This window comes from Buteo buteo, chromosome 2 (genome assembly GCF_964188355.1).
Source record: "Buteo buteo chromosome 2, bButBut1.hap1.1, whole genome shotgun sequence".
NCBI lineage: Eukaryota > Metazoa > Chordata > Aves > Accipitriformes > Accipitridae > Buteo > Buteo buteo.
Window position 1 is genome coordinate 47619187 of NC_134172.1, and position 27016 is coordinate 47646202.

Genomic DNA, 27016 nt, shown 5'->3' on the forward strand with positions numbered 1-27016 from the left:
CAGCTGCAGCTTTGTCCTCTGATAAGGAGGTGACCACAGTGGCTGTTAGAGTGCAGCTTGCTACATGCAAGCCTTCGTTATTATGCAGAGTATTGCAAGGAAAATCTACTTTAGGATGCTACGGGACAGGTCATCCTGCTTTAGAGAAGGAGAGACAGAAATGAAATATTATTTTAGAAGTTAATGATTGTGTGTTGTCTATGTGCACACCGTCCCTTATCTTTAAAGACCTATGTATGTTGTAAATGTTTGTATGGAAAATTGATATATCCTGACACATTTGGGGTTTTGATTCATCTTTGGACATACATAGCAAAAATTATTTCCTGGTCTTTTGATAGGGGAAAATTATCACATGTACACAGTTGCTCTTTGCATCATGACTTAAACCAAACTCCTTATTTGTTTCCCTGACCAACCAGTCATGCAGCTTCAGAATAGTATCACAGCTAGAGGCAGGCAAACCATAAAAAATTCAGGGACCTTGGACTTCACTAACAGTGCACATTTCATAAAATAATCATTCTTGCTGGCAAGTTGAAACGGTAACACAGTGCTCACTCTGTGTATAGGGTCAAAGCTGAATAAATGTGCACTGTATGTTCATCTCCATTTCTTATTGTTCAGCATAATATATATGATTGTTTTAACAAAGCTGAGGGGGAAGCCATGCATCAGGAGTCTAAGCAGAGACAGAGAGCAGACCACAGTAGTGTAAGTGAAGTGGACTCTGTGGGAGCTTTCTGGAAGGCACAAAATTGCTTTTTAGAGCATACAAATTGTCAAAAAATACCACGTTTTTGCTGTGCTGTGTGTACCTCACCCTGCTTTAAGCTCACAAGAGACCACAGTCTCTAGAAACCCTTTGCCTGGTTTAGAACTGAATTCTTCATTTGTTTCTAGCAAGAGGATCCAGACATTCAAAATGGGCCCCCAGATGATTGCTCTGCCTTGCAGAGGGTTTTGTACTAGCGTTGCTGTGTACTGGTTGCTCAGAGATCAGGCTCTGCCTTGCCTTTCGAGATAACGCTTAGGCTTGAACTGCTCCAGCCACTGCCTGGTAGCCATTAATTTTAGTCACAGTTGCAGGCAGCGAGTCCATTGTACAAAGAGAGCCTACAAAATTGTGTTGCTGTGTTAAAAGGAAGAGTTACAGGTTTTTGGATCTGCATTAAGATCCAGAGAGAGATTCTGCCTACCCTGCTCTGGATCTGGCTAGATCCTGAGGTAAATCTAAACGTGACTAGAGTATTTACAAACCAGAGGGTGAGTTTAGGGCACTGAGAAACCACCCCTTTTTTTTTTTAACCAGCATGGGATTTAAAATATACTATCTAGCCACGCTGAGGAAGTCCTTTGGGTTCCCTCTTGAGGAGCAGTATGTATGCATTTTGTTTCTGATTAGCATGTGATTTAGCTACAAGTTCAGACCTTAACTTGCAGAGCCAACTCTCTTCCAACATCCAAATACAAACAGCAGGTGAGTGTTGTGATGGTTCAAATTCAGAGCTAGATTTTGAATTCAAGTTTTTGAAGCACCAGTTTTGATTTTGATCCTCTGTTCCAGTCCAAAAAGGATCCTAAAGCAGTTCACAAGTGTAACTGTGATAAAATGCTATGTATCAATGATCTTTCATGTGGTGTTTCTTCAGGTTCGCAAAATTCTAGACTTGGTTCAAAGCAAGGGAGAAGAGGTTTCAGAATATTTCATCCATGTCCTGCAGAAAGTCACTGATGCTTACTATGAACTTCAGCCTTGGCTGGATGAAATAGGTTACAAGCCTTCAGAGAATATTTGTAGTAAACCTGTGGTAAATACAGATCCAGGTAAGGCCATGCATCTATATCCCTTCCCTTTGAACTACCCTGCTACATAGGGAGCTCTAACCAGGTGGCATGAGAGTAAGAGAGTCTAGGCAGGCACAGCCAGGGAAGATAATTGTGTGCATGCTGTGCTTGCTAGCAGTGGTAGCCAAATAATTAAAAGGCACGCTGTATAACACAACAGTCATGTTGATATATTACATTCTGTTTTGCTAAAGTCAAGCTCTTTCTGCGTTTGTTTTTGGATATGTAGCATAACAGCATAACCACTTTGTGCCAGCTGTAGTATTTTCTAGGTGTCTACTACAATTTATTAGCAACACTGTGATGTTTTGGCAATGGAATAGCCAATATTTCATTATGAGGACAGTCAAGCAATGAGACAGGTTGCCCAGAGAGGCTGTGCAGTCTCCATACTTGGAGGTTTTCAAGATCCAACTAGATTAAGCCCTGAGTAACCTCATCTGAGTTCATAAATGACCTTGTTCTGAGCAGGAGGTAGCACTAGAGACCTTCTGAAGTCTCTTCCAACCTGAATTATTCTGTGATCCTAAATGATGAGTTATACCAAAAGTCAGAGTTAAAGTATAGCAGAAATAAATGTTTTCTTCTTGAGAGGTTTTTTCATACTATATAAATACAATAATTACTTTGGTCCCATATGAAGTGAAGTTTCTGTTGCAATAAAAACACAAGCCAACATTGCACAATAACTGAGACTCTCTTTTTTTTGTCATCTTAAAAAAAGCTTTTGAGGTGCCTGCCACCCAGTTTCTAAAACACATGCTTTCTATTTACAATAATAAAAATTAACAAGTTAGGAAAGAATAACCACCTACCTCATATAAATCACAGGTAGGATATAAATACAATGAAAAGGCAGATGCCAAAACTAATCAGTGACCAACAACCCCAACAAGCCTTTGCAGAGAGTAAAACAGTCTTTAACAAAGGGTCAGGGGCTTGGCTTTGAGTCTCAGCTGAAGGATAGCAGCCCCTTAAAGCAGTGCAGTGTCAGTACTGGCTTTCAGGAAATGGTGGCTCACACATAACCTTTGATTAGTACCTGAATTTCCCAAGAGAGTGATGATGGCACAAATAGAAGTAATCTGCCAAAGAACCAATTTTACGTTAGAATTACTTTTGTTTATTACCCCCTCTCGGTTCCCAAAGAAGTGGGTCATTGTATACATAGTACTTTTTAATAATAGCTCACTGTCTTTTTAGTTAGCAGGTATTGCCAGAAACTCAGATATGAACTGGGACGGGACTCCAAGTTTGTTATGTCATACGCTCAGAGGGAAGAGATGCTGCTTGAAGAAATCTACTCTGACAATATTATGGAGCTGCTCAGTTTTACCAATGAAAGTCTAGGCAAAGTGTGTCAGTTAGAAGCCCTTTTTGATGATGCAGTTGGGCTAATTAATGAAGATGGAGAGACTATTTATGTCTTTGGTGATGCAGGAATTGGAAAATCCATCTTGGTGCAAAAGATACAAAGCCTTTGGGCCAGAAAAGAATTGGAGATAGGGGCCAAATTTTTCTTCCGTTTCCGATGTAGGATGTTTAGTTGCTTTAAGGAAGATGAAGCCATATGTTTGAAAGACCTACTCTTCAAATATAATTGCTACCCAGACCAGGACCCTGCAGAGGTGTTCCATCACATCTTGCAATTCCCTCATACAGTTCTTTTCACATTTGATGGCTTCGATGAGATCTATTCCAACTTTGATCTCAGTAGTGTGCCTGAGATGTGTTCACCCAATGAACCCATCCACCCCCTGGTGCTGCTGGTAAGCCTTCTCAGAGGAAAGCTTCTTAAGGGATCCAAGAAAATTCTTACAGCGAGGACAGGGACTGAGATCCAAAGAAACATCATTAGAAAGAAAGTGTTGCTCCGTGGTTTCTCCAGCAATAACCTGAAGGAATACACTGCTACATTTTTCAAAGATGAGGGGCAACGAACACTGGTATTGAACCAGTTGGAAGCTAACCCCAGTCTCTGCAGTTTGTGTTCAGTGCCTTTATTTTGCTGGATTATCTTTAAATGCTACGAACACTTCCATTCCATGTTTGACAGCCACGAGCTTCCAGACTGTTCTGTTACATTGACAGATGTATTTTTGCTCATGATTGAAGTCCATCTGAACCGATCTGTGAAAACAAGTTTGCTGAAGAACAACACCAGAAGCCAAGCAGAGATGTTCAAATCAAGAAAGGAAACTCTTCTAGCTTTGGGTAAAATGGCATACAAAGGGATGGAGAACTCTTTCTTTATCTTCGAGCAGGAGGAGGTGTCATCAGTAAACATCTCTGAAGGAGATTTGCAATTGGGCTTTCTCAGGACAGTTAAAGGTTACAGTGGCTGTGACAATCAGTGCACTTATGAGTTCTTGCACTTAACCCTTCAGTCTTTTTTCACAGCTTTGTTCCTGGTTATGGAAGAGAAAGTGGGTGCAAAGGAGTTACTTCAGTTTTTCAATGAATGTTCTTCCACTGAGACTGCCCAGCCTACTTGCCTTCGTATTCCTTGGTTGAAGAAACAACTAGCAGGGAAGGATCCTTTCCGAAATAAGGAACACTTTCATTTTACTAACCTGTTTCTTTGTGGTCTGCTTTCTAGATCCAAGCAGAAACTCTTCAGACATTTAGTTTTGCCTGCAGTTATTAAGAGGAAGAGAAAGACACTCATCACATACCTTGGGGAAAGCATGAAATCCCACCTGAAAGGTGTCACTCGGTCCAGGCTTCCAAACTACAATCAGGTCCAGGTCCAGCCCAACTTTGTTTGGATGCTGAGGTGCCTTTATGAGACTCAGAGTGAGAAAGTGGGGAAGTTGGCCGCCAAACGCATGCATGCCAATTACATCAAGCTCACATACTGCAATGCCTATTCTGCTGACTGCAGTGCTATTTCCTTTGTTGTGCATCACTTTCAAAAGCGCCTGGCTCTGGATTTGGACAACAACAACATCAATGACTATGGAGTAAAACAGCTGCTACCTTGCTTCAGCAAGCTTGCAGTGATCAGGTAGGAGTCTCTGCAAGCAGGTCCTTGCTTATCCTTGGTTTATTCCACAAACTGCTGAGCTGGAGGAATTGGCCTTGAAAGTGGAGAAAGATGAGGATTCTTATGGCTGCTGGATATTAAAATTTCAGATCTTCTGAAATCTTTGTTCAGCCAGTTTCAGGAGCAGGGACAAGCTGTGAGTTTGGAAACCCAAATGGAAAATGTGATAAGAAGTCCTTAGAAGCCAGGACTGTTTAACCCTGTAGGTTTAGTTAGCTTTGTCTCAAATAATTTTGTCTCAAAAGAGGATTTTTATGGGAGAAAGTGCGTAAGGGAAAAGAAAGGAAACAGAAGTGCTTCCTCCATTATCTGAAGATTGCCTGAGCCTATCTCTGCCCTTGGTCATGTGTGGTGAGAGAGGATCTACTATTCACAATAAACCTTGAGCAAAAGCTCTGAATTTCTTGCTTTTACATCCTGCCAAGATGTCTGGCTTTCACAGAACAAAAGCTAACATGTAGTACTCTGTGAAAGGATGTAGATGAAGTCTTTAGATGTGGTGTTTCCCTGAGGTGATGTGGAGGGAGGACATTGCTTGGTGTGATCAGGGAGAACTAAGTCCACGTCTAATATCACAGGCCAGATTGTTCCACCTCCAGTCCTTTGAGGTTGTGCCATGTAGCTCTACCTTATTTGTCCAAACATTTAGGTGCAGAAAACCGGGAACTTCAAATATATCTTTTTTTTTTTTAAAGCTCCTTCAGCCTCATGAGAATTTTTTTTTTATAAATGGATTTATTCCTTCTGGTTGGCCGTGCTCTGCCTTGTTTTTTTCTAGGACTAAATCAAAGCAAGTGACACTAGTTTTTTCTAATTAGTTGCAAATCGGCTGACCTCCCAAGAGAAAGCAATAAGGAAACTTGGGAGGAAAATGCAAAAGTACGTAAGACAAAACAAAGAAGGTAAAGGACAGGCTTTCATTCTTTGTCCCTTCATATGATCATGCCATACACAGTGTGATCTTAACACCATCCCCAGCACCAAACCAGTGTGTTAGGTTGCCTTTTTGTCTTTATGGCTCTTCTGATGTTAGGACTTTCATTTCTAATGACCAATTTCTGCAGGTCAGGAAGCGTTGTTTCGAACAGCTTAACCATCCCTTTCAAAGAAGCAGACTGTTCTGATCTGTAGAAATTGGCTCTGATTTCTGCTATGTGCTAGTGCGTTCCCAAGTGACTAAGTTACTAACTAGCAAGAGCCAGGGAGGCTGTTGGGTGATAAGGGATGCTCAGCAGTGAATGTTCAGCTTCTGAGTTTGTGTAGAAACTAAAGCTGGTCAAAATGTTTCCACAGTGACAGCTTTACCCAGAAAATGTGATTCATCAGAATTGGAATGCTTCACAGGAACCTGTCCATGTAGGCAAGGTGAAAAAGCTTGAGTTGTTTAAAATAAACCACCACCATCACCCCACCACCACCACCACCCCCCCCCCAAACAACTGTGAAAAGAAGTATTTTTATTCTGTGAATGACTGACGTTGATTTGTTTCGTGTCTAGTTGGGACAATAAAATTAGAAACATCAAGCACATGCATGCTAGATCTATTTCCTGGCCAGGGCTTTTCACAACCTTTATTCAGTGAAGCCTGAACGTGTTGTGACTTTCAAGATGCCTGGCTTTCACTAGGTACTCAGAAGGTTGCAAGAAGAGTAGCTTGGAAAGCTGGCTTTTGCTAGGGTGTCAAGCAGAATTTCTTCCTGCAGTCACAATAAGCATGGGAGGAGGATGAGGTGTTTGTCTCTAGTTTCTGACTTACTACATTTTATTGTTTTCAGTTCTGTGGACAGCTTCCAGAGCATAGCCTTGGAGATTTGGGGCTTTTTGTTTTCTGTTGTTTTTGAAATACGCTGTATGAAACTGAGCTCACATTTCCCTTAATGGCTTTTAATATGTGGCATAAGGACCTGTTAAAATATCAGAGGAAAATGCATAGACTTCCAGTCATTCGTTAACTCATGGGTGATGAACACTTGTAATCTATATTGATTCAAACTTTCTTTTCGTTGCCTTCATTCCAGGCTCAGTGTAAATCAGGTCACAGATCATGGAGTAAAGATCTTGTATGAAGAACTCTCCAAGTACCAAATTGTGACTTTCTTAGGGTATGTACCAATTAGGAGCAAAACAATAGATGTTGATACTAGAAAATAAAACTGCAATGCTGACAGTACTGATACAGCAAAGGTGGGATGGAAACCACAGTTACCTCCTCATTTACTGAACATAAGCAAAGCAGCACCTTGTGTCAGAAATTAGTCAACTGCCATCCTGTAACAGTTCACTGGGAAAAGGACCACAGCTTCCACTGCCATTGCACTGCATCACAGGGTGACGTCCACTGACATCAAGCCCTTCTATAACACAGTGCAGACCACTGTCAGGTTACTGAACTGTGTGGGCATGCTAGCTTTATACCTAAAATCTTCTATAGCTGTGGAGGCAGGAGAGAGCGTGAGCAAGAGAGTGTGTGCTTTATAGCTAGAGCCTCCTGGTTTCTCTGCCATAAATTGATTTATTCCAACTATGCAAAGCAGATACAGCTTGGTAGAGACTAATATCGGAAACATAGCTTCAAGTGTTATGTTCATAGTACCAATTTCTTTAAGACCTTAATTAGTTCTTAAATCAAGTTGAAGCTGGAAGGCCTGTTAGCTCTGACTTCCTGCTCTTGGTTAAGTAGCTACATAAAAATAACTTTTTGAGAAGTCAACGTAACACCAAGTATTGCCTCCTTCCTCCAGTGCCCTAATGCAAGTACATCTGCTTAGGTATCTGATCTTCAGTAATATTTGCAAGGGGATTTTATGACTTTTAAAAGACAAAAATACATTCTTCTGATGTTTTCTAACTTCTCTTCTGGCAATATTGTTTCTGTACTAACACAGGAATAAAGGGAAGTTTTGTTTGCTTGGGGAGACCATATATTAAAAAAATTATATAAATATTTTCCCATGATTTATAGTATTTTATATCTAGCCCTTCACAATATGAATTGTATATCAAAATAGAAATACAAGCAACTGCGAATGTGTACAAAGCCATACAAAAAAGATAGAGGTTATGTATAACAGCAGGAATAACCTATTTTTAACAATGTGATTTTTATTTAAGCTTGTACAACAATCAAATCACTGATGTCGGAGCCAAATATGTTGCAAAACTAATTGAAGAGTGTTCAAGCCTTGAATACGTTAAGTATGTTGGATTTTTTTTTTTTCCTTTCTACAGTATCCTAATTAAGGTAAACCAACTTGAAACAGGAGGGGGAGTGGAAAAAAGATAAAAATTACATTTCAAATAAAATATAACTTAAGTTGCAGTTGTATGTTCTTTTACAGTAGTCTAGCAGTGAATGGTAGCAGGTGAAACTCTTGAATCCATAGTCTTTACTGGAATATAGTAGTAAGCAAAAGGAGAGCATGAGACCTGTTCTTTACCTAAATTCAGTCTGAGCACCTGAGTGAGGCTTATGTGGTGCATGAACCTTTCTGCCCCTTGCAATAGGCAAATTCACTTGGATTTAGTACGAAGCTTCTTTGTGTCTTGTCTTTTATGGGCCATTGGAGTCAGGCTGTGCTGGTGTCATACCTCAACTCTGGAATTCCCCAAATTCACTTGGTGAGTTGTTCCCTTTAATTCCTGGAACTTCCCCAGATAAGTGTCCGGCCATGCACAACACTAGTTTAACGTAAAAGTAGATCATTAACCAATGCTTTAATTGTGACCATAGCAGAAAATAGAGGTAACTACAGCAATGTCAGCTGTTGGTATGAATGTAGCAACCAGCAGCCAGGGACTTGTGGGTTCTAGTCCTTGTTCTACCACTAACTTGTTCAGAAACCCCATACTAGCCACATCCTTTCCACTTGAAATATTTGCAGAGTTTTGAAACCCAAGAGCACTTTGGTTCTTTTGCTGCTTTCACACAGTGCTTTGCTTATTTAATCTAACTTTCACAAAAAAGCCCGTTGGGAGATGGTTACTTTCAGGCTGCATAGTAACCCCAGAGTTTATTTTAAGATAGAGTACATATGTAAATGGAGTGGGTTGAGGGGGTTTTGGTTTGTTCTTTTCGTCAATGTATATGTAATTTGGCCACACAGGCCAAAAAAAGAAAAGGTCTTCTGTAGAGTGCCAGCCAGAGACACTGGTCAGACTACACTGACCTATGCCACTACCTACAGCCTATGCTCAGAACACAAAGACTTGAAATTATTACAGTCTGTGCTTATGAGCTGCAGTCTTCTCTGGAGCCACACAATCAAGAAATATTCTGTTCCCTGTGGCATCATGAAACATGCTGCATGTAATTATGTACTCTGTAGCAACTGCTGATACTATGAACTATATTAAAAAGTAGGCAGGGGTCATTGTCTTGAGGATCAGTTCCTCAAGCTCATTTCTGACATACGGAGCACCAAACACAAGACTTTGCAGTATTACTTCTGATTTGGAGGGCTGACATGCAAAATATGTAAAAGACAACATAAAATGATGTCTTTTAATCAAAGAACAAATGCCTGCAGTATTTTTTTACTCTAGGTTAATCTTTGATAACTGTAGTTAGCCTCCAGAGTTAATTAGCCTTAAATACTTGTATTGCTTTCTGAGCTGGTATTCTAATAGCTGTACAGTTGGAAGTGATGTACCTGATCAATTCATGTATTTTGTGCAGAATAGGAGCAAACAAAATAACTAGTGAAGGAGGAAAGTGCCTTGCCCAAGCCATCCAGAAGAGCAAGACAATGTTTGAAATTGGGTAAGTTCAGTATTAAGAAGCAGAGCTCAGGTCTTGATCTTGGCAAAGCATCTGTAAATCCCTTAGGATTCCTTCCTTCATTCTTACTGTCTCTCCTTCTGCTATTCCTCCCCCCCCCCCCCCCCCAATGGTGGCATTAGAACAAACCGGTGCAGAAGCATAGCCGTCTTTTCTACTTGGAGGGAAAAGGAGAGCTGCTTTATTTTTCTCCAGTTAATACAATACTTGGTTTGGGTTTGGGGTTTTTTTTTCCCTGTTCTGACAGAACCTTAAAGGAGAGGCAAACTAGTAAGAGGACATTATGTAAAGATAGCCGCTTTTCTTACGGCAACACAGCTGTTCTAGAGGTATTTGGTCATTTTTAAGTCTGGGTAGTTTTATGACTATTGGCAGTGTACCTAGTTATTGAGTGTCATTGTTATAGTTGTCAAACCTTCTACATCAAGTCTGATAAATTTGCAAGCTGGGAGAATAAAAAGGAATTCCTATCATCCTTCTCTCTAGTCTGTCGCTAACTGAAGAGTCTGCTATTATTGGAGAGAGCTCTGAATGTACTCTAAACCTTTAGTCCCTGTCCTCTTTCTCAGGAGAGGTGCTAGACTTGAGAGTTTGATTTATTATTTTTTTTTCCCCCGCTCTGGCAAATCCCAGTTTCTCTTTCCACTCTACAGGAGAACATTTTTCTCAGAATGTAATACTCAAACACATGGAATTAAAACCTCTGTTTGGCCATTCTGAATATCACAATAACCCTTAAATATGAAAATCAGATTTGAACAATCAGATTTTTGGCCTTGTGAAATGTTGTAGAACAACAAAATTAAAGTACAGTGAACAGCATGCACACTTCCATTGTCGTATAGCTGGATCTGCTGTGCTGTACTTGCTGCAAATTCAGTGAAGGACTCCTGTTTTCTCCTGTGGAGGAAATAACCACTCCAACTGGATTTAGGATAGCTTGGACAGAAATGTTTGAACAGATATATTCAGCATTTACATAACAAACTGCACTGGGTCTGAAGGACAAGGAAGTTCTGGGGAACTTCTTGCTGGAACTAGATGTGTTTAGATACCACAAAGCTCAATTGATTTTAAAAGAGCTGCCAACTAATTACCCATCAAGCTGAGTGTGGCTCTGAGTCATCAAGCCATGATCCCTGTAAAAGAAAAAAACCTTATACTTCATCAGAGGTGCTGTCAAACCTCATAATATAGGGTGAATTTTCAGAGTGGTTGGTCTGCATAGAAAGGATTTGACCAGATACTGCTATTAAATGTTGATCAAATCTCTGCAGCTTTTACCACATCACCTTCTCTTAACCCTTTGTGTTGCCAAGGGTTGTTTTGCCACTGGAAATACTATTCCTTACAAATGTGTGGAAAAGCCCAAGGTCATATTGCCTCTGTGAGATTTTGATCTTTCTCTTGGCAAGAGAGGAGATACCACTTGGGTATAACACTGAAGGAACTGTAACTGTTTTGCTAGACTATTCCGAAGGAGAGGGGGAGCTTGTAGAGCAGTTCACTTCAGAAAGTCACCCATTTGGCTGTGGGTCCCCGTGCAGTTGTGCATCTGGGGAGTCTTTCCCAAGACCTGTACTTTCCACTGTGTTAAGGCCAGTCTGTGCCTAACAGGTAACAGGAAAACCACAGCAGGGGTATGGGGAGGAAATGCTGAGCAGGGAAATGATAGGATTTAGGACTTGGTGTATTTCTCATGGCAGCTCACTGTACAGGACCACAAGACTCCTTTACCCCATAAGGGTACAGGGCTGCAGAGGGTTTGCCCAGTGCAGCAAGGTGATTCCAAAAGCACTCCCACTGCAGCAGGCTAGATCCTAGAGCTGCTTCTGTGCTGTGGCCTTAGGGTACTGGTGAGTCAGCAGAGGCTGGTGATGTGGTGTACAGGGAGTGGAACATGTCTGGCTCAGCAGGGAGGGTACCTGCCAGGTTTCTCACAAGCCTGAAAGACTGTGAAGTAATTGGGGGGGGAGAAGGGAGGAGCGGGGAAGCGGGAGGGGAGGGTAGAGAAAAAGGGAGAATGCAACACCGAGGGGCCGTAGAGCAGCCCACCTGATATGTTCTGGTTTCCTCTCTTCATCAGGATGTGGGGTAATCAAGTTGGAGACGAAGGAGCAAAGGCATTTGCAGAGGCCTTGAGGAACCACCCCACATTAACAAACGTGAGGTAAAACACCAGCAGAGCCAGGCAGCTCAGTGTAGTGCTGGCTTTCCCACTGTGCTTTGAAGCGATGGGTCTTCCCACCAAGCGATAGCTTGGAATGCCATCTGGTATTATTGTGTAACCAACAGGCTCCTGGTGCAAGCAAGAGGCCAGATTTAATCAAAAAGCCCTGTGCAGCCATTAAGCAAGTTAAAAATACTGCAGGGCTGGCATCCTTTCCTCTGCACCTCCTCCCCTCATGCTGCACAGAGTTACTGGCATTTGTGAAAGCACATGGTCAGTGGGTGCCATTTTGATCTGGGAGCATTAGCAGAACAACGCACCAGCTGTCACAGAATAAGGCTCCCAGTAAGCTCAGTGTTAACAGTTTCTGTTGTGAAGATATAGCTGCTTTCACCAAAGTAATTTTTAGACGATGAACTGTTTGGGTAGGGAATGGGGGCATTCTTAAATTCAAGCTCATTCTGTACTCCACTGGAGCTACGACACCATACATTCAGTGCTAATGAGATGTAGTTCTCACTGGAGGTCAGTGATTCATCTCAAACTAGCCTTCTGGCACAAACTAGCACAGGTGAAGTTGGTAGCACAGCACAGGGAGAAGCCAGCAGTGTAAAACAGCCCATCCCCCGCTAGACTTTCAAATGCTGGCTGGGGATTTAAAGATGCATATTGTGGCAACTGCTGCTTTTTTGGAGTCCCTCCACAGACCTGGAGCACTGCGTTCATGGCAATCCTTTCGATTTGTCTCCCAGTTCCACTGGCCTCCTCTGTGAGGGAGCAGACAATGCTCCTTGGTTTCCCCACAAGGTGGCACATGGCACTAGTTTCTTTAGAAATACTGTACTGGAGAGCTTATTGCTGCCACTTCAGATCCAGAGTTTTCAGAGCTGGTGCCTTGTCCTCCTTTCTGCAAGTGGATAGCCGGGCTTAAAAATTAAAAGCTGAACAGGTGCAGTGACCTAGATATATTTAAACTTAAAAGCTATCTGAAATAGCCATCTTCCCATAATTGCAGAATCCATCCATACACATCAGACTTGAAAGAAAACATTGTGAGCCTGACTCAGAGCTGAGGGACTCTCGGGCAGGAGCAAATATGCTGATGAATGTGTTTGCAAAAATGAGGAGGAGTAACTGTGCTGGCTAGAGCTAGGTTTTGCTGGCACCTGTGCAGGGTGAGTCTTCTGCGGTGTACTTGCACTTGGGTTCATTTCTTATCTTCCACTGGTTAATCTTGCTTCATGATTTGACTTCATAGTTAGCACCAGTGGTAGCTTTATGCGAAGATTAAGGGAAGAAAGTCCCTACTGCGTCAGTTTACTTCAGCATATTTGCCATTTTTAGGCCCAGTCATGATGGACTGAGACTGTCTAGTTTCATCTGAAGCTAGGAGAGACTCATGCTAACATGTTTGTGCCATTGCCCTGCTTGATCCCCCTTTCTACCTTTTTTTGAGGCCTTGCATTATTTTCAGGCTTTTGAGGGGGAAAATGCTTTTTGAACTCTCAAAGCCTGGAGCATAACTTTAACTGGATGATTTTGGTAACGTCTATTCAAACAATGAAGGGCAGACTAAGAAATGTTTGTGGTTTGTAATGGAAAGCACGCGTTTACAAGCTTATCTCTCCATACATGACAGAAAGTGTTGTGTTTGGAAGAAGAATCAGATATTCAGGCATCTGAATGACTTAAAGGACAAAGTGCCAGGTTTGTACAGGAACTTGGGATGACAAATGCATGTAAAAACTTGCGTACAGCTAAGTACAACTCTTTGTCCTTGTTAAAAGCCTTGACTCTCAAAATCACTGGTTGCAACTCTGCTGGCAGTCCCAAGAGTACAACTAACTGACAGCAAACCTTATGGCCTGTATGATAGACCTGCACTCAGGCTGTGCCTGTGAACTGTTCTCACTAGTAAAAGTCATAAGGACTTACTGGTTTGCAAAGTATGTGAGCCTTTGAAACACCCGAATGCTGAACTGTACAACTGGGAAACAGGTCATCCAGGATATTCACTAGTATTTGGCAGTGGAAGGGCCAAGTGATGGTGGCTGTTTCTTACACATTTGTATCTTTACTTCGCAGTCTCGCATTCAATGGCATCACAACAGAGGGAGGCAAAAGTATTGCTGAAGCTATGCAACACAACAACTCTGTGAAAATATTCTGGTAATTGACAGTGTGGTCTACTTCTCCTTTCTCCAGAGAAAGCTGCAGCCTAATTTATTTCTTCCAATCCCATCGCCTCCTCCTACTCTCCCATCGTCCTTCTCTCCCTCCCCTCATCCCCCTATGCTTTCACTACCAGCAAGCTATAAGATACATCCCTTTGGAAGAATGTGGACATGAGTAATGAATCAGCAGCATGTGTCCTTATGTCCCAATGTCATGCTTCGCTCTGCTCCCTGCATCTTGCTTTCCCCATCTTCTCTCACTTCCATCATCTGAAGTCAAGTTCTTTGTCCTCAGTTTTTGCACCTCTTCAGTGTTGTCTCTATTCTCTACCTTTTTCCATTACACCTCATCCACCTTTTAGACACTAAAACATCATGAGAAAGTATCATTAGATCACTGCTCTGAGAAATAAAGATCTGATACTCTTGCCTCTTTTACCTCCAGGGCTTCTCTTCAGTATCTCTTTGTGTCCAGCCTTTAGAAATTGCTCAGGGCAGGAACAGCACATCCTCCTTTGGGTGTTTAAAGCTAAGTCACAGACAAGCTGGAAAAACAGGGGGCTGAAAAATAATGATAGCATCATGAGTGAACATTTTCTCTCCCACTTAGGTTGACTAAAAATGAGCTGGATGATGAGGCAGCAATGAGTTTTGCAGAGATGCTGAAGGTCAACAAGAAACTGGTGCATTTATGGTGAGTTACATTCCACAGAGGCACAGGCTCTTTGGCAGTCACTGCATTAAAGCTTCACCTTCCAAGTCTATGTAGGTCACAGTGAGCTTTCTGTGCATGGTCTGGATGCAGTTGACTGGTTGTAGACAGTTCTAATGGAAAGTTAATAAAGCTGCTGTCTAGCATTTTGAACTAGCTTTCATACAGGGAAAAGTTTAAGCTGTTTCTGTGTCCTGGTAACTTGTGAACTACTAATTGATTTCATCTCTCCTTAGGGGAACAGTACTGGCCTCAAATGCAAAAGTTGAAAAAAAAAAAATACAAGCAGACAGCTAGAATAGAATAACCTTATTATGATTCTTACTATTTATCATCATACTATGAAAGTAGCAAGCTCAACTCTTACTCTTCAACCAAGAACCTATATGACAGACACTTAAATACGTGTCCCATTTGCCTGATGTTTTGTTCTAGGGCTAGCACTTTCACTCATGCAAGACACTCATCTATAAGACATAAATCCCCAGGAAACCAGGGATTACTTCTAGCAATCACAAAGAGACTTGTTAAACTTCTAAGAAAACACAGCATTGGCTATTCTAATCTAGAAGTTCACAAGAATTTGTCCATGGATGGGTTGGGCAGGTGTGGTCTGTGAAACAAATAGCCATCCATTCATTCCAAGTGATCAAGAGAACATAATACATGGAGTCCCATTACAAAGATTTTGCTAACCACACTCTAGCATTCCCTGTATTAATCCGAGTTCCCGCCCCTTAGGAAGTGTGCCGGTTGTCAGAGGTGCCAAGTACTTGTAGCCTCTTTTGAAAGCAGTAGAAGCTCTGGTGCCCATCACCCTGAAAATAAAAAGGAGGGGGGAGGTTGGCTTGATTTCTTTGCGCACAGCTGCAGATATGCTTCACTGAGTAGTTTGGGTTGAATTCATAATAAAACTTTCCCCATCCAAAGCAGGCATAGTCATCTAGATACATGTCTTTACCATGGCTCAGTATTGTCCAGGGGTTTCTGCCAGTAGACAAATTTATATCCTACTTTGTTGGTTATACCTGTGGATACCTCCAAAAGGTAGGGACCTATATAGATAGTTGAACTTGAGGCAGAATTAAAGTGTTTTTCCAGTAGTTGAAAGAATCTACTGGCTCCCTTTCCATTTTGATTCATTTACCAAGTGCAGAAAGTCCTTTAATGGGAATGCCTCCCTCCCTCCCTAAGAGATCGTTCAATTCATTCCAATTTTCAGCCTCATCCTGAATTCTGTGGGATTCATGCAGCCAGTCACATGAAATCATACAGCTATGGGGCACCCCATGGTAGACTGAAAGGTAAGTATTGAATTAGGCTAGGCTGATGAGTGTTTTTATACTCATGCAGATTAGGGGGATTTGTTCATTTTTAGCTAGGGGAATGGTCTACAGTGGTTAGTAAGAGTTACCTACTGCTTCATCAGTTGTGCTACTTGAGTATCTTTTGTATCATTTTTTTCCCCTCAGCTCAGATGAGACATACTTTACAGCTGCAAAGGTGGCTTCACTGGGACTTGCACCTGCTCATACCAGTCGAATTCAATGCCTTATTTTTCAAAGATCTTGCTGGTCTGATAAACAAGACAGGAGGATTTGGCAACCTCTAGACTACAACTACTAAGACACTAGGCCTACATAGGTTCTGTGCTCAGAATTTTCTGTACATCACTTAAAAATGTCTCACAGTGTTCTCAATAAGAAAACAGAGCTAAGAGGTTAGTCTGTCTCAAAGAGTCCAAATATCACAATCCCATGCCCGTAGTAAACCGTTCTTAGGAGAAATTTGTCAACTGTGTAATTAAGCTCAGTATCTCCAGAATGCAACCAGATGCAAGATTAAAAGGAAAAGACTAATACTCTGGGCTCTTTTTCTGAAAGTGCATGTGGGGCATTTGACCAATACTGTGTACCATCCTCACAGATAGAAATCACAACTGTCGTCTTGTGGCAAACAGACACCTTTGCTCCTTGACATCAAGCTGAGCGTAGGTTATGCATACACCATAAATTAGTTTGTACGTTAGTCTGACATGAAGTTCTTTCTTTTCAGGCTTATCCAGAATCAGATTACAGCCAAAGGGGTGAAGTACCTCAGCGAAGCTCTCAAGGAGAACACAACTATTAAAGAAGTGTGGTAAAGATCCCTTCCTCAAAGGCTCACTTTGTAAACTTCCTTTCCCTTTAAAACACTCCTGCCATTACTACTTTCCTATAGCCTAAAAAATTCAGAGCAAGTTTCTGTGAGGCAGGGGTCGTAGTTCCAGCTGTGGGTTTCAGATAGGTAAAAAGCCTCTGTCATTGAAACACTTCCCTGTGTGTTATGAATGTCAAGGAGTTTTGTCAGTTCACATCTGTCTGTACCACTGATTCGCAGAACATACGTGTCTGTAGAATTGGGGCCAGAATTTATAGACCAAGTTTTGATTGTCCTGATTTATTTTTAAACTTCTGAACGTGTTTGTGCTTTTCAGGAGCTAAATCCCAACAAGCAGGAGATGGTTACATTTAATTAGCATTACTAATTTGATTGATAGAATTTGTGCTTGGATTTTCTTTGGGTGGTGCTCCAAATACACTGAAAGTAAGTGCTAAGCTACAAGAAGATTAACTTTTTGTAAGATTTGCTTGGTTTGGATTAGGTAGGCATCACAGAGTCACACATGTGCATTGTAAGGCACAAAGCCAAGTACCACATTCCTTCCATTACCTCAAGGAGCTCAGGAGTCAATAGAATTGTGCTGGTTTTAGCACCACTGCTTTATTATTGAACATGAAATTTATTTTTAAATATATATATATTTGTTTTAGTGAAAGGACACTGAATTCTTGCTTAGAAGGATGATGACTCACTATCTGATTAGTGGGTTCCCTAGAGATGTGGAAGAGATGTTTTTTTCAAAGGCCACTGTCAGCTTTCGTCTACAGAAGAGGCATCAATTCCCACTCCAATCATTCTCAATCTTCAGACCAAAATCTGTCTTTTGATTCTTCCCTGAATTTTCATAGGTGTTTATTAACCCCAATAATTTCATAAGTCTAAATGGTTTAATAGATTTGAACATTTCTGAAAGCTACACTTACCCAGCTGCTCATTTTCAGGGGTGTAAATATCAATGTAGATTAACTTTTTGTAGACAGACTTGAAAATTTTGCTGCATATCATTTCACATTAATAATGCTTGAGTACTTAACAGTTTTCTTCCCATGTTGTCATGGAAAACACAAAATGCTCTGAAGACTATTTAACTTTCTTTAAACTAGCCCACTGCATGGTAAGAACCTTTGTCAGCAAAATGCTGCTTGCTGAAATGCAAGCAGCTGGGTATCCCAACACCGATTTTAGTTCAATGAAGTTTAGGTGTTAGTTCAGTTTTTATTTCTGAAGAAGTAGCTTTGTTCCTCATACTTGCAGGGGGAACAGCAGTGCTGTAGCCGGTCTGAGGCCAGTTCCCAACTGTGTGCCCTTGAGAAACTTGCAGCTCACACAACATTACAAAGCTGTGATCTCTGCTCCAAAACCTTGGAAAAAGAGAAGATGGGCAACAGTCACTACCTTATTTTCACATCCCTCTTATTTTTCCCCTCCAGTTTGAATGGGAACCTGATAAGCCAAGAGGAGGCCAAAGCTTTTGAAAATGAAGAACGGATCATTTGCTTTTGAATGAGGAATTTCCTATTGTGACAAGCTTTGTATTACAAAGGTTACTGCTACACTTGGACTACAGAGTTTATAAAGGTGTAAATCTGAAGTGCTCATGGCAGGAGAGAGATACATGATTAGCTGCCTTTTTATGAACATGCTGCGCTCCCTCAGCTCCATCCATTACCCTGCCTGTTACTCTTAATCCTTTTGGTGAGTGGGAAGTTGCCTGGGTAAATAATTAATGCTTGTATGGTGCTTTGAAGATGAAATGCAAAGTGTTAACAGACTAAATCCACTGGCAGGTGTATGTATTTTGATACCTGAGTTTAGGTTTATTCTGTACACTGATGTAAATAATCTCTAACTTATTTATATACATAAATATACACACACATATATATGCAAGAAAGGGTGCAAGATGCACAAGCTCACAGTATTATCTGCCTCTTAACTGAAAATGAACATACATAGCTTTACTGGAAATATAATCCATCTGTAACAGTTGCATGGTACCAATGTTTTCAACATGGAGTACCTTTCTTCTGCCTAGAAATCAGGCCCTTATTTCTCCACTGACTACAGCCAGCTTTGTAGATGCTGCTTTTTTTTTTGCCTTTTTTGGTTTGGTTTTTTTTTTTTTTTGAGAAGTGGATACATCAGGCTCAGATTACTTTCAATTATCTTTTTTTCCATATTGAAGCCAATACATTTTCTTTTATACAACCAGAAATCCTTACTGCCGTCACTGTGAAAGCATAAAACTAGCAGTAAACCACTTTTGCTTAAAATTTCCTGAGGGCTGCACAGAAACTGCCACCTCCTGTTTTCACAGTGTTTGTTCTGGGGAGGGGGTCTGGAGATAAATGTGAAAAATTAATTAGCAGGCTGTTCATTGCCTTGGCTCTTGGCCTAGACACTGTGCTGGTGGCAATACACCAATATTAAGTTGCCTAGCTTCGGTGGGGAGAAAGGGCAATTGAAAATCAATTGCGTCAAGTAGAAATCCCTTCTCCCAGCAACATGTAAGCACAGAGAAGGATTGAGATTTGCTTAGAAAGCTTTTATTCTGTGCTTGAATTAGTGGAAAGTGCAAGGCAAGGGGCAGGTAGCAATGATAAGGACCAGCAAGAAAACATTATCCCTCCCCAAAATAATTAGTGTTTAGGACCAGCTTGGAGTGGGGTATTTGACTTTTTGTGTGTGTGTGCAAATTAGGCATGCTTTATAAAGGTAAACTCAAATTCTACGCCACAGTGTGCACAGAGAACCCAAAATGGAAAAGCATGATCCTTTTTCCTTCCTCCTCCTGTGTTACCACCCCCACCCCCCCCCCAAAACTTGGGAAACAGTTCCGCAGTTGCTGACTAACCCACAAAACCTTGGTAGGCTGGAAGAAGAATCTCCAGTTGAAATGCCAGACCAATGAACCGTCACTTTCCCATCTCCTAAATCTGCCCCATAAAGCAAAACATGAAAAAAGGCATGCTTTGTAGGTCAGAGTTTCTCTGTTTCCTACGTGGTAGCAGACCTTTCCCAGTCCCCAATTCTGTCTACTCCATTTTAAAAAACTCATAACCCTTTTCACAAAACCAGCAGTTTAAAAAAAAATAGAAGAAAAACAACTTAGTGTTCATTATTTTTCAGTGGCTTTTCCTCCCTGTCTGTTGTATCAGCACTGATTTTTCACAGGGAGACAGATGAGGCTTTTGGACTGTGCTGGAAGAAAGCTAACATGAATGATTTGTGCACCTGAGCCATTTGTTTACTGAAGCAAAAGGGCACACAGTTACAGATGAGCTGGATTTCAATTGCAAAAACAGCTGCCAGAGTAAGGCCTTTAAAGACTTCTCAGCAACTTTAACAAATTGGACACCCATGCACCTTGTTAAAATGTTGTTCCTGTTTTGCCAGCCTACCGGTATGGTGTGGAGGGGACACAGCTGCAGGAAGGGCCTTCACCAGAGGTGTCATTTGCCTGTGTTAGAGGGAAGAAGTGTGCTCCCAGTTTGCTCTAATCACTGAATTATTTGCTCATTTACCAGGTAGAAAATAATATAGTGAAGAACTCCAGCTCCTGTCCTCATTTCACTGATGATAGACTAAAGCAGTACAAAATGTCCCTGACAGCTCCCTCCAAGCTTTTCAATGCAAACACTTCTGCCCCTTTTTTTGGTTTAGAGCAGCCTTTGGAGCTATTTGTAGCATGACAATAACCTCAACCCTGTTGCAAATCCTGTTATGGGCCCGGCTGTTACAAGCCAGGCATCCAGGGCAGTGTTTTCAAGGACCGGAGCATCTACGGGGCTGCAGCAGCTAAACACGGCCTCAGAGCGGCTGATTTACACCAATTACAGTGCCAGTGACCGTGCCAGTCATAGCCACTCATTTCAGAGGTGATTTCGGGCTGCAAGCACTCATTTGGGCTGAGCTGAAGGTCTGAGCACAGCTCAGTCTGGCTTTGACAAAACTGAGGGTTTCACAGCATCCTGCCCCCAACGCACCCAGGGCAGAGGGTCTGCGTCAGGCAACATGTCAAAGCTTCGGGAATTGTGCTGGGGAAACTGGTTGCTGCTTTGGGAGCAGCTGGAGTTTCCTTGTTGATTGGCACAGCGTTTCAGACTGCAGTTCTTTCTTCGTAGTCTTATGGGACTATTTGTAGAGCTCATCAGAGCAATGCATTTGCAGCTTGCAGCGAGAGCCTTGTTTACTCGAATTCAGAGACAACTGTAACTTTTTTAAGACTTGTTTGTAATTTGCTAAGACATTCTCTGTACGTGGCATTTTTTCCCACTTCTCCACTGTGATAATAAACAGCTTTTTAAAGAACTTGAACAGGCTGCCTGCAAGTGCTTTGGCTTTGCTGAAGCCCTGTCAAGCAGACACTTGGCTAGATCAAGACAGGACTGTGACAGCCTAACTAACTAATTCTGTCTGCAGACAAGAGCGAGGAGCTGCCCCAGCTGGAGAAGGGCGCTCAGAGCTGCCGCTGTCCATGAGGGACCTTTCCAGCAGTAGGTGCCAACCCAGTTAGGGGCAGTGGGGGGAAACCACAATGGTGGCTCAGGGACACACACTGCTGCCATGTCCCTGTAGTCCTCCTGCCACACTGACTGCCGGAGCTCTCGGCATTTCCACCCACTGCTGGGGGTGAACGAAGTCTTGCTGGCTTGAGGTGCAGCACTTGCATTTGACTGGTCCAAGCTGTGTTGGCTTACTGGTGCCAGATAACACAGTGGCCCTCGAGAGAGCCCTGCTGCAATGCAGTGCTGTCCCATGCTGGTCACACACACCGCCAAGTCTTTGGGAAAGGATGCTTTTCTGAGCCTGGTTTAGTGCTCCTAACTGGGTGTCAGACCTGCATCTCCAGCTGTCAGACCCCAGTTCAAGACTTGCTGGGTGGTGCAAGGCCACTCAGCCTTTGCTCTTCAACCACAGCCAGCACAAGATCCTCATGCCTCCATCCCATGCTGTGGGAGCAGTGCTGATGCCAAAGGGCAGCAAGAGGCTCATGCCTGCTTCTCTGTAGCTTCACTCCATTCCCTTACCTCGGTTTGGCAAACAGGAGCCTATTGCAAAAGGGTATAAATGGCCACTGAGACCAGGGGAGTCAAAAGAATCTCAGTAGACATCCCCTTGTCTCAGCCACAGTTGGGAGCAAAGGTGTCAGAGGCAGGCCAAAGGCAGCAAGGGATGGGTGTGCCATGAGGAAGGAGAGGTCACTGTAGAGGCCGCCCAGTTTTCAACTGATGGGACAAATAATCTTAGCAGCAAAAACCTGCAGCTGCGCACAAAGGACTTTATTGCATTAGTAGGTAGAAACAAAAGAGCAGGATCATGCTAAATTAAAAGGAGGCCAGGTTGGGAGCTGCCTGCTGCACTTGTGGACTCCAAATTTACTCACAGGAGATGGTTTCTTTTCGCTTGCTGGGGGCTCTCGGTTGCCTTGTGGGATGGGTGAAGTTTCTAAGAAACACAACATAGCAACAGTGGTGAGTCCTTCCTCACTTCCCCAGGTAGGGACAAACAGCCAGAGGCTGCAGGGAGTGCCACAGGGGCTGGGGAGTCTTCTCTTTTATACTGGGGAATTCATGTTTGAATCCCATGTGAATCTCGACAGGGCCGGTGTTCATTCTCCACTCCCAGAGGTAAACAAGGTGAGAGCACAAGCTGCAAAGTTTTGACATAACTTGCCTCAGGTACGCAGCGGGACTTGAAAGGGGGGGCTGATGTTTCAGAGAAAACAGCTTCAGCTTCATGAGCATCAAGGCCTGGGAGGTCACAGCAGGCAGGCTAGGCAATAAAAACTGGTCTTGTAGTCAGCCAGGGGCAAAAACTACAGCTATTGCTTTACACTGGGAAAGCGTGGGATGTCCTGCGCCCTCGTACGTCCCCGCTCATGGGGAGTCCCCAGGTGACTGCACCAGAAAGCAGCAGATTTCTGGCAGGGCTGATGCCGCCTCACCCACCTGCGCTCAGCACCTTTAGGGGTCAAGCAACCCATTAAGTGGCGATACATAAATCCTTGTCACGCACGGGGCCTGCAGCTGCTGCTGCCCCCAGGGCTGCTGAACAGGGAGGCTTCCCAACAGCCCCAGGAGGCCGGGACCTTCTGGAGAAATGCAGAAATGGAAGATGGAGAGGTGAGCGCCGGGTACAGGAGAGGAGGAACCAGATATTTCCTTTGCTCTGGCCAACCTGCTGGTAACTGCCACCGCGTCTTCTCTGCCCAGCAGAGCTGCTACGGCAGGGCCGGGGTCCAAGTCCCAGCCCTCCCCCTGGGCTGGCGCCCGGTCCCACATATGGAATAGTTCAGGATCGTTCACAGGAGAGCGGCTCTGTCATTTCACCAGACCCAATTTTCCTGCTCGGTGGCTTCTCTCATTCCTTTGCCCCAGAGCTGCCGGCTTTCACAGCCCCGGCCACCACAGCCCCGCTCGGAGGGCAGCCGCCCCTCTGGGGCAGCGCGGCTTTGGGGGCATCAGCAAGGCGGGGTGGCACACGCTTAACGGGGGCACAACTAAATCGCCGCGCCCTGCTTACACGCAGTCCTTTTTGGCAGCCCAGTGGGACCGAAGAGGGACGGACGGACACTTTCCCCGAGCTTAGCACCCTCGGCCAGTGACCACATTGTGCAGCGCAGGCAAGCCCGGATTTGAGCACTTCACCAAAATGGGTGCCATGCTTCCCCCGCCCCGGCCCCCAGCATGGGCAGCTGGCCCAGGAGGTGGCCGCTGCTGGCACGGCCGATGGGCCGCTTCCACTGCTGCAGCGAGTGGCTGCGCCCAAGAGCAAACCGGCCCCAGTGCAGAAGCATCCCCTTCGCTCCTGCAGGGGAGAGAGACAGAGCTCCAGCTCTAGCAAACCCTTTGCAAACAATTAAATTATGCCCAACCGCTCGCGTCCAGGGAGTCATCCCATACACCAAAGTCAGCAACTTAATTAGCTGCTAAAGCCTCGCAAGCTGGGAGACTTAGACCTCACAGATTGGAGCAAATGAAGCTGTCAAGTTTTCATGCTCCTGTTGCCTGCCAGACTCTTTAATCTGGAGTTTAACAGATGTTAATCCTGGCCCCGGTGACTTGTGAAGAGGAAAGCTGTGTCCGTTAGAAGTCACCTGGGTCCACTGAGGCAGGGAGCAGGTGAGGAGACCCCACTGCCACACAGGGGAAATGGCCCCACGGTGGTCATTCTCCTCAGTGACAAAGCCTGACCAGGCTCAGACAGAGGCTTGGTATTTTCCCTTTCCTTCAGTTTGAAGCCAGCATAAAGAAGCAACTATGAGGGGAAGGGGGGGCGGGGGAGAAAAGGCTCTCTTAAAATTTAAATGTGTGTTCAAACAAAGAAATCTGTAACCAGGATGGAAACAAAAAGCAGGGCAGGAGCTCGACACAAAGCATGACTCAAAAGATAATGGGCCAAATCCAGAGAGGCATCAAGCACCTGCAGTTTCCACCAAGCTCAGCTGAGGACCCATCCCTGTGCTTTTAATATCTGCCTCCTCTACGCGTTTGCCTTTACGAGGAGTGACTCATCTTGCGTCAACTGAGGATGGGCTTTATGCAATTATTTATTTATGTCAAACCCTCCTCCCTGCCCCCACGCATCCCTGATCTCATCCCCCTCAGAAAACAGATGCTTTATTAAACGAGGGCTGGAAAACTCTTTCTCACTTGGCTTTTGCTGAGGCTCTTTGCTGTCCAGTGGCCGGCTGGCGAGGAGAGGGTGGGCACAAGCTGTGCAGCACCTCGCAAGCAATGTCCTCTGTGGCCTTGTTTGGCTTTTTGGACACGGGCACCCGTCTCCCTGCAGGGTGGGATGGAGCTGGGAACCTCCTCAGCTAAACAAACACGCCGGGGGTTGTTCACAGAGACAGCAGGCTCCAGCCTGCACCCCCCCAAGCACTGACATTGCTTGGGTCTCGTAGCCTCGGAAGGAGAACAAGACCTTCCAGCACAAGGCACTCAAAAGCCAGGGGAGAAAACACCCCCATTTAGCTCCAGCTGCTGCAGGGGACTCTCCCCTCCCTCCCTGCTGTCTTTGCCACAGGCTGTGTGCTTTTCTCCCCTTCCTGCTAAAAGCAACGCAGCATCCAGTAGCGGACACAGACCACTGGCTGTACCAAGCAACAGCTTGTGGTAGCAGGGCCAGATGCGCACACACACAAGCAGCATCACCATCTCGCACTGAAAGACTGTGGGAACAGCCTGGGGCTGGCAATGCTGCCCAGTTCACCCCCCAGGGCAAACAACTTGGGGCAGAGGAGGCATGTCCCACGTCCCAGCCGTAGGCAGGAGGGCAGGACATGATACCAACAGATGCCACTAATTTAAATTCCACATATGAAATTGTCTACCTACTGAACTGGAATGATTTCCAGCAGATTTTCCTGATGTGAAGCCAAACACAGCTCTAACTAGTTATCAATTGCTTCCATAATACAGCTCAAGACCAAGGAGGAAAACACAGGAATTACTGGCAGTGAAGGAATTCAGGCTTCCCAGAAGGCAATCGGGGGGGAAAGAAAGTTACACTAGCAAGAAATGCGAACATGTTCCTCAGTAATTACATCCAACTGTCTCTTGGTGCAGACTTGAATAATTCATGCATTAAAACTATCATCTCCCATGGAGAGAATTGCAAAGGCTGTAACTGTCGCTGTGCTTTAGCGACGGGTTCAGCAACCCCCAGCCATAGTAGAAAGCTTTTCTCAAAAGTGGAGCAAGCAAGGACGGACACCCAGCCTCGGAGGAACCTATGCCATAAATCCTTGCATCACATTCCACCAGCAGCTATTACCAGCCTGCCGACAGGCCCCCCTGGCTAGGAGCAGCACCTTGTTGGGCTGAGATGCAACACACCAACATGAAGAGGAGCTTCCTGCCTGGAGAGTGAATTCCTTTCATTTTCCCCTACCTGCACTCCACATAACCTTGGTGAAACGTGCTTTGGTTTTGCTCACAGCACCCGCAGCTCCACTCCCAGCTAGTGTAGGGGAAGGGGTGCAAGATCACCCTCTCCACCCAGCAGACTTACACCGTACGCCATCCAAAACCTGCGTGTCCTCAGTAGCACATGGCTCATCTGTGCCCCTGTCCTCATCTCACTCACTTCTAGCACAAGGGCTGCAGCTCCCTAGCTGCTGCTGGGGCAGGCAGGAAGATGTGGAGCAGTAACGCAGCCAGCTGGGTCTCCTGCACCCACAGCTACCTGCTGCAGGCAGCACTGGAGGCAACCCAATGGGTTTGTTAGCTGCAGCCACTGCCTTGGGAGGAGGTTTCCAGGCAGTCAGCGGTGCAGAGCTCTGCTCTTGCCAGGGAGCTCAACTGGAGAATGATTTAACGCCCTCGGTGGCTCTGGACAAATTCCCTCCTCGAGCAACACATCTCTGTGGGAGCCTGGTGTGGCAACCCCCTCCCAACTGTTTAGGGACAGACAGGAGAGTGTCGGTGACCATCGGAGACAAGGAAATGCATGCATTGCCCAGCCACTGGTATGCTGGCAGGGAGTCAGTTTTAAAGAGGAAACTATGAAGTGGTTTGGGAGGAAGCTAGAGTGGTATTTGGCTAGAGGAAACTGAAGGAATGAGCAGTTGAGGGAACGAGCAGTGTATTGAGCTAGCTTGATGCTTTGATGGAGCTTCCCAGTACCTAGGTGATGAGTAAGGGCTGTTTGCCACCCCTTTCCTCCCCTCTTTTTCCCTTTTAAACCACTCACGAGTTTCCCACCTCCAGACCTGGCAGCTCTAATTTATGCTAACCTTGAAGGCCATCATGTCTGCTGAGGATCACCAGAGGACACGTCAACCAGAGACCCCTCACCTCCAGCCACCGGCCACCTTGGCAAAACAGCAGCTCTGCTCTGCCAAGGCCATCCTTGGCCAGCTGGATAAAAGCCTGTCACATCGCTGCTTTGCAGGAGCGAAAGGGGCTCCGACAGGCTGGCCCAGAGGGTCTGCTCTCCTACCTGCAGAGCTGCAGACAGCCGAGATACCACGCTGCTTTTCTAGCTGTGACTATACACAATGCATTGCTTTTTCTTCCTCTGCTTCAGCTTGGTCTGCAGCACAGACATACAGAATCTCTGCTCCACAGCGATGCCTCTTTCACTAATACTTTAAAAAAAAAAACAAAAAAACAGCCC

At 44.3% G+C, this 27016-nt stretch overlaps 1 protein-coding gene across 10 annotated transcripts in view; it reads left to right on the forward strand.

The window, feature by feature from the left end:
* NOD1 (nucleotide binding oligomerization domain containing 1) overlaps nt 1–26791 on the forward strand; it is a 35551-nt gene extending 8760 nt beyond the window's left edge. For 6 of the 10 annotated variants that reach the window (XM_075053485.1, XM_075053499.1, XM_075053505.1 and 3 more), the window contains 10 exons: nt 1653–1827; nt 3052–4855; nt 6914–6997; nt 8007–8090; nt 9571–9654; nt 11759–11842; nt 13928–14011; nt 14627–14710; nt 16784–16867; nt 18322–21222. In XM_075053485.1, coding sequence (XP_074909586.1) covers nt 1653–1827; nt 3052–4855; nt 6914–6997; nt 8007–8090; nt 9571–9654; nt 11759–11842; nt 13928–14011; nt 14627–14710; nt 16784–16867; nt 18322–18394 — 2640 coding nt within the window. In that variant the 3' untranslated portion in view covers nt 18395–21222. Of the gene's footprint in view, nt 1–1652; nt 1828–3051; nt 4856–6913; nt 6998–8006; nt 8091–9570; nt 9655–11758; nt 11843–13927; nt 14012–14626; nt 14711–16783; nt 16868–18321; nt 21223–25317 lie in introns of those variants that run through there. The other 4 variants (XR_012653885.1, XM_075053535.1, XM_075053544.1 and 1 more) reach the window with 4 other exon arrangements.
* Nucleotides 26792–27016: the final 225 nt, after the last annotated feature.